At 40.4% G+C, this 13443-nt stretch overlaps 1 protein-coding gene across 2 annotated transcripts in view; it reads right to left on the bottom strand.

Annotated features, from left to right (window-relative positions):
* Positions 1-13443, bottom strand: part of LOC133459808 (flotillin-2a) — a 29738-nt gene that overhangs the window by 12975 nt on the left and 3320 nt on the right. The window contains exons 2-3 of one of the 2 annotated variants that reach the window (XM_061740108.1): positions 12593-12674; positions 4967-5057 (exon numbers count right to left, since the gene is read on the bottom strand). In XM_061740108.1, the coding sequence (XP_061596092.1) occupies positions 4967-5057; positions 12593-12674 (173 nt within the window). Of the gene's footprint in view, positions 1-4358; positions 4450-4966; positions 5058-12592; positions 12675-13443 lie in introns of both variants that reach the window. The other variant, XM_061740107.1, reaches the window with a different exon arrangement.

The following is a 13443-nucleotide window of genomic DNA, read 5'->3' on the forward strand; positions in this document are numbered from 1 at the left end:
GTAGTGCGTAGCAGACATTAACGAGTTTTTGAAAGATGCAGACTTGGATGCACAATGCATATTTCAACCTGAAGGCAAAAGGCTTTTGCTTTGGATGTATTGATAAGGAAGAGGAGGAGGAGTTGCAGTGTACACTGACCCTTTGTCAGGTGTAGGGAAATAAGATTTTACTGTGAAAGTAGAAGGGAAAAAAAAACCCCTCTGTGAATAAATAAATGACATTCCTACTGGTTCCATTAAGACCAAGTTGTGGAAGATTAATTTCTAGTTGAAAGTTATTTCTGTCATAGGATTTAACAAAACTTGCTTTGTTTGGGTCAGAAAGACAAGAATAATTGGACATAAATTAATCTCATATTTACTCCAATTGCCTTTACATATAAATAATATTATTCAATGTGTGTACAACTAATTTGTGTAGAATTGTTTTCCAGGAAGGAGAAGACAGATAAAAAGCTATCTGTGCAAAACAAGAACGGCTCCCCCGGTTGAAGATATACCGTGCTGTTTCAAAGCCAAGGACGAGCAACATGTATCAAGTTGAAGATAATGAGTTGTGTAAATATGAAGAGTTGCATCTGTGTTCCCTCTCCCTTAGAGCTGCAACTCGTATTGTAACTAGGGACCACCTTAAGGAAATAAAAAGAGAGGCGTCGGCAGGGTGGTAGGAGCGTGGTAGATAGCGATAGGAGATTGTAACTGAACGCATCTCTGTCCGTTCTTGCAAGTAAAAAAATTAACCTCTTGTTTTTGTCTCTTTTGCATTATGTTTTGAATGTTGTAGGTTGTTTAAACCTGACAACAAGACAACATTTTTTTATTTTTTTTAAATCAGATTTTCGTCAATTGTCTGCCAGATTCTTTGCAGTTGACCCATCGATAAGAACCGCCCTCGCAGATGAGTATCAGCTGCACAGGGACGAGAGCTCAGACATTTGTACCTTTCAGCTTTATAGAATAACCCTGGAAGATGCTGAACTCTCATCTATTTCATGGATTTTATTCCAAATGAAACCAAATTAAGTAAATTCATGTAATCTTACTCAGCAGTGCTGATCAGTGTTTATCCAACATCAAGAATCAACAGAACCATGTGGATCCTGGATGTTTTCATCTGGATTCCTGATTACAGTATGATGAGGCTTCTCCCTCTCTGATCTGCAGAACTTAACCTCCAATTTTATCTCATTAGCAACTGAATCCATCTTTTTATTATATATATATATATATATATATATATATATATATATATATATATATATATGATTCTTGACTAAAAGTGGTCCTTTTTCCATCTAAAGGTCTCTTGGGACCAGGTTTTCACACAGGAAGTAACAATAACTAAGGAAGGCAGGACTTACCAATAGGTCAACTGGACGCATTGAGGTGTCTTCGCAGAGCGTTTATTTTCATTTTTTTAGCGCAGGGACGGTTTGCACGTAGAGCTTCTGGCAACTTATAGAAATGAATAGGCTCCAGAGGCGAGTGCAGCACCCACCACGTCCTCTGAAAGGCTTACATTTTGACATTTCTAAATTTGGCTATAAGTCTGCTCCTTTTATGATGAAAAGAAAAGACTGTACCATACATGTATGCAAATCATCCTTTGGTACCACATTAAATGCAATAAAATATTCTACATTTCGTTCTGCATTTCAGAAATAATTGAACTAAATGAAACTAAACAATTTACTACACAAAACATCCCTGCCACAACAAATGTAGAGAATCATTTAAACTTCAAAGAATGGGGGAGAAAAATCTGCTTGGTACTTTCCACTAATCAAAGAAATTTGTAACATTCACAGACATGAATACAGGCAGTTGGTGAATGTAAGAGCTCACTTAAAAGAACTAATAAAAAAAAAAAGATCAGGAAGGTTTGGGCTAACACTGTAGTCCACAGGAACTGTAAGAAAAATAATGACAGTGAGCTGGGTCCTTAGGCGAGAGGTCTGCACATGGTTTTGTTTTTCAACATGCACTCATTCAAGAACACGGGAAACACAGAGTCAGGAGTGCGGTCGTCATTCCAGGGTTGCACTGTCTGCAGACGGAGAAGGTCGCAAGTCAGCCACAAACACACACACGCACACACACAGGCCAGCTCAAACAGACAGCAGGGGGGGCCATGCCATGGCTGAGACTTTCACAGACACTTGAATGTAATCTGATCTGCGTCCCGCCCTCCCATCTCCTATATAAACACCGGCCTTTATACTGTATACTCCCAACCCACATGCCCTTGAAAATATGGGAAGAAATGGTCTATTTCCTGAACTGATATTTTCTCGTAAAAAAAACAAGAAAAAAAGTTTTAGGTAATATATTTCTTTGGTTCTTCTAAGGAGTTTTTATTGCTAAATGTGTACACATGTCAAAGTGGACTAAAATACTAAATGGAAAATAAATAGAAAATAATTAATTCCACCAGGATACAATTGGATAAAAAAAGAAGCTATTTTATAAGTAGATGTGTCCAAAATTGGGGTTGCGTTCATTTCCTGAAATGAGGTTCTGCTGGATGTGTCCCTTCGATTCTAAGCTTGTATGTCTCTAACATAAGAGGCCCGTAAAACCCTGTTACCAGGGGACACAGCCATCCCACAATGCCTTTGGCTTAGGTTGAACCAATCAAACATGGGCCGTGATGGGGCTCTGCGAGGTAAACTATGTGAGAGGGAGAGGGGCTGCTTAGAACCAGACAGACAGTGGGCTCATTGTTAGCACACATGTAAGAAAACAGAGGGGAGAAACACTGGCATGACTGCGGTCAAAACAGAGAAGTGATGATGAAGGAAACCGGCATGCAGACAGTGAAAAGAAGGAAATGAAAAGGACATCATTTGGAATGGGTTTAAAGACAAAAGTGTGAAATTCTTACAGAGAAAATCCACCAGCATTTCAATTTACTTTTCAATAAACATATTTAGACCTCCAACAACAGCAACATGTTTCCAAAAAAACAAATGTACAGCTCTTCCACCAAGCAGGGGCTTTATTTGAGTTATTCTTTTATGATATAAAGTAGATATAGATACATTGCAAATGATTGGGCCATATCCTGCTTTAGATTAGTTTTCCCACAGTGTTATTTTGAAACATTTTGGGCAATGTTTTATGTAGTGATATGAAGACTTACTTTGTGATTTAATGAAACAGGAAACTCTTGTTTTTCCACCTCAGGCAGATCATCACAATGAATGGATTGTTTGCAGTACAAGTTGTTATTTAAAAGGTTGTTCTCACTACTAATGATCACCAGCGCTATCAGGGACTTACGGGGGAGAGGACGCGCAGTTCAAGCCGGTCAATCAAACCCTGAAGGCTCTGGCTATTCGGTATCTCTCACCTCCTTTTTAGCTTGAAACGCCTACAGAGATGTTACACAACCAGAGAGTAATCTAAAGCATTTCTTTGCATTTGGCAAAGAATTTACAAACTGCTTTTGGCTTGGACAAGTGGTTCAAGTCCATCACCAACTCTCTGCTGGTTTAGATCCACCACGCACTTGCATCCAATGCAGAGGAAGTGGAGTTTAAAGCCTCTTTTGCATTCCTCAGGCTTTCATCAGTGTGAAGGAAAACCAACACACAGAAGGTTCATACGTTGAACCTGCTCTGAACCAGGACCTTTTCAAGCTGGTTAAAGGGGCTGTATCTGCCGCCAACACATTGCTGTAGAAAACCCACAGCAACACTAAGACTGTTCCTTACAGTGAGGATGCTTATACATGCTTTCATCCCCCCCATGCTTCAGAATATCAATGAAGCAAGTGGAGTCATCAGTATCATACGAGGAGTGGCGTGCTTTTTATTTCTTTGTGGCTTCTATGTTAATCTTTTTAAATGTTAAAAAGTGTGTTTTTCCACTTATCAACACAGTACTGGAACTCTTATAATTAGGGATGAATGTAGTGAAAATGAGACCAAATCCAACCCAACGTCTTGACTCTGCTTTTGAAATGTACGTGAAACAAACTGCTGTCTTTTTTTACCCAGAAGCTGTATGTCTTGAATTTCACTGGTAATTGCAGTTGAATATTCCTCTCTTTCAAACATTAAAGCAAAGATTATGAAGTATTACTAAAACATGACATATTCTAAACAAATAACAGCAAACACATGATTGCAACTTAGTCAGGTGAGTTCAGCTAGGTGATTCTACCCACATGAGGGCATTTCCTGCAAAAGAAACAAAAAAAAAAAACAAAAAACAACTTGACCTAATACCTGTGTGTGTACCATGAGCCCTGTTCTACCTCTGCCATGGTTTTGGGCTCATGCTAGAGAAAGAAAGAGGGGGGCGGGGGTTAAGGGAGTCTGAACTGGCATTCCCAGAAAAGTGTGGTGAATTACCTGAGCCACCCCAGTGACAGTAATAGCTACACCCTCCGCTGTCTCTACATCCTCACACTTGGGCTGCAGGGTCATAATCTCAAGCGTTATCCTGTGAAGAATGTGGAAAAATATAAAATAAAAATTGACATGTTCGCAGGGAAAGCAAATGAGGGGAAGGAACAGAACACAAGGAGGAAACCAAACAAAACAATAAAAACAAAACAAAAAAAAACAAGACAAAGTGAAACCATTCACCCAAGGACGCCAGATCACTTGCAGCGGAGCAACATGAGAGGCTCCAGAGCTCAATCGTCTGGACACAAGTATGACTGGCTAATTTTATTTTGAAAGGATAATTTATCTCTGGTATTAAAATCCTCATTTCTCCTTTTCAGAAATGTTTGCAACGCAGGTTTAAAACCCCCGTTGCTGGAGGTGACTCAGAGCTCAGATATTGGATAAGCCAAGTAAAGGACAGCCAATTGCCTCCCTTTGACTGCAGAAGAAAGAAGAAATTGAGGGTTAGAGCACACAGACACTGTTAACTTGTTAGTGGAACCATTTTCCTTTGTCCGTCTTTGGCATTGAGCACCAGCCACTGCTTTTGGGAACTTTTAGTGTATTACCTGTGCCACCCCTGTCACATCCAAGGGAACACCCTCCGAGGTTTCGATATTCTCACAGCGACAGAGGATGGTCATAACCTCCAGAGACATTCTACGCAGGCAGAGGGCAGCAGGAATAGCAGAGGCAAAACAATAAGTTGGACAACAGCTGTTAGGAATGTCAGTAACCAACGTCAAGAGAGACAGGGAAGAGAGAGGGGGCAAAGTCACAACCTGTGCGCCTGCACTGCTCACTTCATCCCATAAGGCTGTTCTGTGTATGATGTGCTGCTAGTGAAACCTTTAAGTGAAGCGCTCTTATTACAGCTAATTATACATCTAGAATAATGCTGTACAATTCTGTGATCAACAATAACGTTCACAGATGAACACAGAGGTCAGTGTTGACAGGGTCCTTGATCTCCAGTAGCACTCCAAGATTACATTTAAGTGGAGATCTCACAGAAGTGTCTTCCAAATACTCCTATCCTCTGCTTCAATACTGGTCCAGCCGAACTGCTTATATGGGATCATGTTTCAGAGCTGATAAGAGAGGCAGACTTGTTCTCACATTGTAAACACTGACTTGGATTCTTTTTTTTTTGTGGGACTTTTAAAGTCGAACACAAGACGGACAGTCTGCAGCTTGGAATAGAGACTCTTTCTCTCCCTCAACAGCTCCATCTCACATGCTTTCCAGAAAAGCTGGATCAATGAGTCACGGGCATGGGGATTAGGATGATTGCTGCATCAATAGCAGGGAGCCACTTTCCCTCCCTCCGTTGGACAAATGCTATCCAGCTACTTGCTTGAGCATGCAGGGCGTTTAACAGACATGGTCATTATTCTGGGAAGGCCTTCTTCTTCTCATCTTCAAAGAGTCATCAGAAGTGCTGTTCAAACTGCAAATAATACAAATGGTGAAAACTAAGAGAAAGGAATCCTTGGGACAGTTTGATTCTAAGTGTACATCGTCTACAGGAAAAGCACTTTTGTATTTTGCTGTCGAGGTCTAACATTATCGTTCCCTAGTTACTGAAGATGAAGGGCAGCACTTAATGTGTGATGAGTAACCTGAAGGGTCATCGTCAAGCTGAGAGCAGGTTAGATCAATAATAGACACAGCAAAGCCAGTTAGAAAAGTGGGAACACAGAGGCAGCCAGGCAATTAGGTTTCTTTCTTCTTTTTTTTATGAGGAGCTAAAGCGACAGAAAGGACAGTCAGAATTTTGTCATAGGTTTAAGTTATGTTGTTAATTTGCTCATTCTTTTTGTCGGACAAGAATTTTTTTAGGTTTTTTAAATACCTGACATGTTTCTTCTCCTGACATGCTTGAAAGCATCATCTTTCTCTGATGATGCTTTCAAGCAATTAACAGACAAAAAAAAAGGATTAAGGTAATTATGGTACGTTCCTTTTAATTTTGAATTGATTGATTGCATTTCAAACCACTCAAGTAGGAAAATGTTTCACTGAAAGCTGGTTACAAGACAACCCAGAGTCCACTTCACTTCCTGCAATAGCTGACTTAGCTGTGGAGGTCTATAAACATATATTAGCCTGAATGGCTTTATGTTATGTAGTGTGTTATAATCTGAATAAAGTGTATGTAAGATGGCATGGTTTGAACAGTGGGTTTTGTTTCTTGATTGGGACTAGACTTGAATAATACATTTAATTTCTTGTTAGTGGTCTGGTTTCAAGCTCTGGAGCAGATAAAGATAAATAGCCTTTCAGTAACTAACATACTATTTGTTTCGGTGGTTCATAGCAGGAATTCAAAAACTACAGGGTTTACTGTTGACAGTAGTTTTCCCTCGTTACCATCATGTCTCGACCGTTTATCTTTCCAGGGTCATTACTGAAGCTGCTTCATTGGGCTTCACTGAACAGAAACAAACAAAACAACACTAGGCTCCTACGTTTACAAGTCACAATAAATAGTAGTTTTTAAACACAGATGTTGTTTGTATTGATTCGTTATAAGTTACTAATTCATTCTTCAGTGAAGTGTATAAAAGTAAAAGTAAGTAATAGACTCTTCTATTCGTTTATATAAACTTTTCATGATACAAAAACGATTGACAAGATGCCAATTTTTAAATCAAGGTTATCGTAAGGTTTTTTTCCCTGACAAATAAAATGAAGTGTGCACACATCTGCACTCCAACCAGCATCATCAGTAAAAGTAAAAAAGACCCTGTCATCTGTTTAAATTGTGCATCGCATTCATAACATTATGTCTATTTATTCGTGATGATCTCTGTATGTTAACCTGTATTCTCATATTGGATAATTGCAGACATGGTGAGATCTACTATCTACTTACTTGACATGTAGTGACATGAAAAATAAAGTACCGGTACACCCTCTTTAAATTCTACGGTTGAAGTATAAGGACATAATTATGATAACAGTAATAATTATAAATCATCTGGTCCTTACCAGGTGTTATAATTAGGTAAAGGCAATTTTAGGTGAACTCCACATGAGATATTACACAACAACTAAGCTAAAATGCAAAAGTACTGCGTAAAAAATAACTACTCCCCCATGTTTATATAATATTAAAACAATAAGTTGCAATATCAAACGTAGTTGACTGATCATCAGCAAATGTGAGTACCTCTACAAAAGCAGAAGTTTTGGCAGGTTTCTGGTCCGGAGTATTCAGGTGTATAATCATAATACCAAGAAAGAAAGATATTGTAGGAGTGCGGTTGATGTAGGCAGAGAAACGACGGAGATTAATTCCTCTTTGGAGAGCACTCCATTTAATTAAATTAACACAGTGAGTAACCAAAAACCACACAACAGCAAACTCTCGCGCAGGTAAAAACGTCAGCACCTCCGAGGTGTGTCTCTACTCTTAAAGTAGCACGTATAATTAAAGGGAAGAATATCCCTTGTAAAAGGAACAACAAGATATTGTAACATGGGCGAGGTCGCCGTGAATTATAACTCTGAGAATTAATAATTGTCCTGTGTGTGTATATCCACCACAATATCATCAATGAGAAGCAACTATTGCTGGGAAGTGCTAAAAAAAACAATCACTAACAATTTGGAGTCTTTACTTCTGGTCTGAGAAAGTCTATTCATAAGTGTAATGGATCCGCTACATCCAAGGGTGTTTTCACATTGGCACCATTTATGACGGTCTGAAGAACTCTCAGTGCAGTTCACTTGGGTCAGTATGAACACAGCAGCCGTACCAAAATTGGCACACCTATGGCCCTTTCGCACTAGTCCCGCCTCAGCTCGGTTCTACCCGCCATGGCCCCGTCTTGCGCTTTTGCACTAGGGGCTGATGCGGGTAGAGCCGCTCCAAGCAGATACTTTTTCTGTAACCATTCTGGCGAGGTTCTATCCGGGCTGAGCCGGGACTATTTCTGACGTCACCACCCTCCGTGCCACTGATTGGTCAGGGGGCGGGGCCGTCAGACGTTTGAATCAGGAAGCGGGAGTCAGCGCGAGCGGGAGTCAGCGCGAGCGCGACTCGCGGCGATTTTATTATAAAGCGCAAACGTCTGTTTGGTGATCCAACTCTGAGGTGCAGATGTTCATAAACCTGGTGGCTGACGAGAGAATTAAAAAAGGGATGTAAACGGGCTGTTTTACTCTCAGCCGCTCGCGGCTCCAGCTGATTTCTCATCAGCGCCGACATGAACAAAGCGGTTGCGCAATAGAGTACGTCACAGCAGCTTCACCCCAACCTGCCCGCTTCTCACCTGGCTGTGGAAAAACAAACGGGGACAAAACGGGTAGAGGCGTGACGAGCCGAGTCGGGCCGAGTAAGGACTAGTGCAAAAGGGCCACTAGACCTCTCTGAACAGGTCATCTCCACACGGCTAATTCCCTGCACAGCAAACTCTGATGCTGTCCGTTTGTTTGCGTTAACAAGGCTTATGTTGACGTCTCAGCAGTGCATCATGGGTTGTGAATGAGTAGATAAAATTGATTTGTTTAAAAACTCAATAGTTAGCCTAGACCAGCACAAACAATATGTTTAAAAAAAAGAATAAAATAAGGCCAACTCTGGGTCAAAACGCATAGTTGTTATATCGCTATGCTTTTCTGCTCTTTGCTTCAGGCGCGTTGTCATGAAAACATGACAGTCCACCAACACGGATATCGACCAAAACAGCACAGACTATTGTCATGTGGCCTGTGGTGCTACATTTGGGCTGGAGTGAAAACAGCAATTGTGAACAAAAACCGAACTAAGTGAATAAAAATACAATGACAATGTAATTTGGTGTGTATCAGGCCGCAAAATGGGTGTGTATAACAATACAATTAGAAACAGACTGGAAAAGTATGGCTTGTTTGTAATGACCGCCTGGAGAAAAACATTTTCTCTCTTTACAAAATTAAAGACAACAAAACAACATGGAAGCACAGAAAGCCACACTTCCTCCCACATCACCCTTTGCAGGCCAGCCCACCTTACCAGTGAAGCAAAACACGCATCAACGACGCTGACAGGATCTTTAACATTTACTAAAGCAATTACAAGGACTTGCATAAAACATTGTACAATTATCTGTCCAAAACAATGTGATTTATACAAATAAGACCAAAACAGAGATGTTTGGCAAAATACTCATCACCATATTTAAAAAAGAAAAAAAAAGAAAAGCTAAACAACATTTCAGCACAAATATCTTTTTGGCTCCTTTTGCTATTTGCAGTGACTGAGTCAACCACAAACTTCTGAATATACTAAAGTATTCTTGGGCCAAATGTGAAGCGGCTTGTCATTTGTCAGAAGTTTGTTTGAAACGTACTCACGCAACAGGGCAACAACCTCAACCACAGTTGTAAACATATCACAGAATGTCTCAAAATGTAAAAAAAGGGAAAAAAAATCAAGGCGTTACAACAGCTAAGTCCAGACATCAGACTAACAAAAGTACTGTGGTAGTAGTTTAAGAGAGTTATACACCAAGGAATGCCAACAAAAGCTGTTGAACGGATGCAGCACAATTGGAAATATTTGGCTAACTTCTAAATGATATTCAGTGATGGGGGTATAGCTAGTTTTTAAGCACACTGCTTTTGGGTTTTGGTTTAATTTTTGTTAAAGGGGACCTATTATGGCATTTAATGTATATTTTAAACAGGCCTTGAATGTCTTAAAAACAATCTAAAGCTTGTTTTTTCTACATAAATCAGAAATTCAGCCTGTGGGCCCTGTCACTAGTTTTACCGCTTCTAACCTCATTTTCTGTGAGTGATCCTTAGGGGAGGGGAGGCTATGATAATGAGGCTCTGTGCTGATTGGCTGCCTGAATGACGTGTAGCAGGGGAGGGAACAAACCCTCACTCCAGGCAGAAGAGCCGGCTGCGTACAAGCGTGTCCCATGCGAGGGAGCTTCGGCAACAAAATAAATTCCATTGCCTTATTTTTTTTGTATTGGACTGTCCTAACTGGCCGCAAGTTTAACGGTTTCAGTGTGGACAGAGAGCGTCCGATGTCACGCAGCTCGACGCGATAGTCGGACGCTCGCATTCAGTTACAGGGTGTAAACGGATCTTAAGGTTCTGCGTTAAATCGACGCGTACCCTACGCCGTAGGCTCTGCGTTGGTGAAACGCGGAACCATAAATCAGCCTTTAGTTCCCTGACCGGGTCACCTCGTCTTCACACTAATTCACACAGGAAGATTTAATTGAATTCTAAACAGTTACACCACAGTTATTTACTCCGATTCCTCATCATTTCATTTCTTATGTTACAAGACAAATGATTCATGTTAACTGTAAAGAAATCACAACACTGAATTTTCACAAATGGCAACTTTATTGTTAAAAAAATAAAAGAACATAAGTTGTATATAAAAAACAATGCAATATTGCTGGCTCAAGGAAAGACCGTGCGTCTTCTGAAGGTGTCGTTGAACAGCTTCAGGTGCTTGGAAGATCTGAAACCATAAACAGAAAAAAATGTATTACTAATAGAGCTCCGGTGTTACCTAACGAGTGAGTGGCTCCGTTAGGGAACACTGGAGCCACCAGAGCTGCTAACCGGTCCGGTCCGTGAGCGGCCCCGGTGCTCCGGAGCTAAGCTAAATACTTAGCCCATGCAAAGATCTTACTTGTAGACAAATATAAATAACATAAAAAAATAACGTCACTTACCGCTGACTCGTGTGCAGTTGCCGGGTCCGTACTGTGGGCACTGATCCTTTTATGAGGGTAAATGTTGATGCAAAAACTGTCCTTCGCTGTGGAAACAGTCACCGCTTCTAAACAATGGTGGACGCTCCAGCCAGAGTTAGTTGTGGGCGTGGTTTCAGCAGCGGAGGCCGACCTATGGAAATCTGCTCCCGTCGTGAGTCACGACGGGAGCAGATTCTGAACGGCTCGTAGAAATCACATGACACTGGAAGATTCAGCCGGGCGGGGTGTACAGACCCTGCAGAATTTCGTGTCTTTCCATCTTCCCTGTGTTGGCAGGGTGAGGGGAGACCACTTTATATATGTTAAAACAAGAAAAAACGTGTTTTTCATAATAGGTCCCCTTTAAAGAAAAATTGAAACGATGCAACACTGCTTAAATTTTTTTCATTGTTTGTTTGTTGTTGTTGGATGCCTCCTGGACGCCTCCCTAGGGAGGTGTTCCAGGCATGTCCCACCGGGAGGAGACCCCGGGGAAGACCCAGGACACGCTGGAGAGACTATGTCTCTCGGCTGGCCTGAGAACGCCTCGGACTCCCCCCGGAAGAGCTGGAGGAGGTGTCTGGGGTGAGGGAAGTCTGGGCATCCCTGCTGAGGCTGCTGCCCCCGCGACCCGGTAACGGAAAAGCGGGAGAAGATGAGTGAGTGAGTGAGTGTTTGTTGTTGTTTTTTAGCCTGTTATCAGCTAATTTTAAGACCAAGTAAGTACCAGATGATATATTTGTTTGTTTATACTTCTTTTCATTTGACAGTAGGACTCATCAGCAGTCCATCAACCACGAAAAATGCACAATGGATTGACCACTGGTGCAAATTTGACCCAACTTGGGAAACATTAGAAAAGGCTTGCTTTTTTTTGCAGCAGCAGCACATGCAGCAGACAGCAGTGAGCTGTGTGTGTGAACAATATTTCCCTATCATTTTACATGTAAATACATGTCAAAATCAGAGTATGTTGTCTGCTGTGATTTTGTCAAACACACTGATATGTAAAGTCAATTGATGCGTTACACCGTCCTAATGGGCTTTTGTCTGATAAACAGAAACCACTGATACTGGCTGGCAGCAGGCAGAATGCACCCTCTTATCATATAACATTAATACCATTATTATAACAATAAATACCCTTTGGATATACTGAAATAAAGAATGACAATCTTGAGTATTCAAGATATATGATTAATATTAAAGTAGAAAGTTTTAAAGAGATGTGATTTTTTCTCCCCTATTTTTGTACTTACTGTTCAATGGGTTCAACTTCCTCAGTCTCAAGTTTCTCAACCTTTAATCCTGTTACCTACTCGTCAAAGGAGGACTTGAAATGGCAATAAATGAAGCTTTCTTTCTTAAACATAAGGAGCCCCTCTACATGTGTAATTGCAGATATAACTAAATATTTAACATTCCCTGAATGAGCCTAAGAACATATTTAAGGACTGGACTAAAACAAGAGGGCAGTCTTACCTCTGGATGTCAGAAATGAGCCACCAGGCCCACGCCCAGCCTCCCACAACATATGTCTTCTGATCTGAGCCACAGCAGCCACCTATAAAGTAACACGGCTGAAATTAATTACATATGATTGTAGCAGACGACAGAAAGGGTAAAAAACAGCCACTCGGGTTGGTTTAGATCTTGAACAGTACAGTATGTTTGTTTTGATTCAAGCATACATGTTTTGAAACAGATCTATCGCTGACCCAGTTTCGAAGCAGGATGATCATGTGCATGCTCCACTTTATGTTACCCACACTTTCCACAGAATAACACAATACAATACAATAATACAATGCAAACCTGTTGCAGCATTTGGTTTGCCTGACTGCTGAGCTTAAATGCAAAAGTTTACTACTACTCATAAAAGAGATTAAACAAAATTCCCCACGGTAAGAATTTGCCATCTCACGGTAAAAACGATAAATTGTGGAAAGAAAGAAAGAAAGAAAGAAAGAAAGAAAGAAAGAAAGAAAGAAAGAAAGAAAGAAAGAAAGAAAGAAAGAAAGAAAGAAAGAAAGAAAGAAAGAAAGAAAGGACTATCGTTATTGGGATGAATGCCAAAAAGAAAGAAGGAAAGAAAGAAAGAAAGAAAGAAAGAAAGAAAGAAAGAAAGAAAGAAAGAAAGAAAGAAAGAAAGAAAGAAAGAAAGAAAGAAAGAAACGACTATCGTTATTTGGATAAATGCCAGAAAGAAAGAAAGAAAGAAAGAAAGAAAGAAAGAAAGAAAGAAAGAAAGAAACGACTATCGTTATTTGGATAAATGCCAGAAAGAAAGAAAGAAAGAAAGAAAGAAAGAAAGAAAGAAAGAAAGAAAGAAA

Source organism: Cololabis saira, chromosome 14, assembly GCF_033807715.1.
Source record: "Cololabis saira isolate AMF1-May2022 chromosome 14, fColSai1.1, whole genome shotgun sequence".
NCBI lineage: Eukaryota > Metazoa > Chordata > Actinopteri > Beloniformes > Belonidae > Cololabis > Cololabis saira.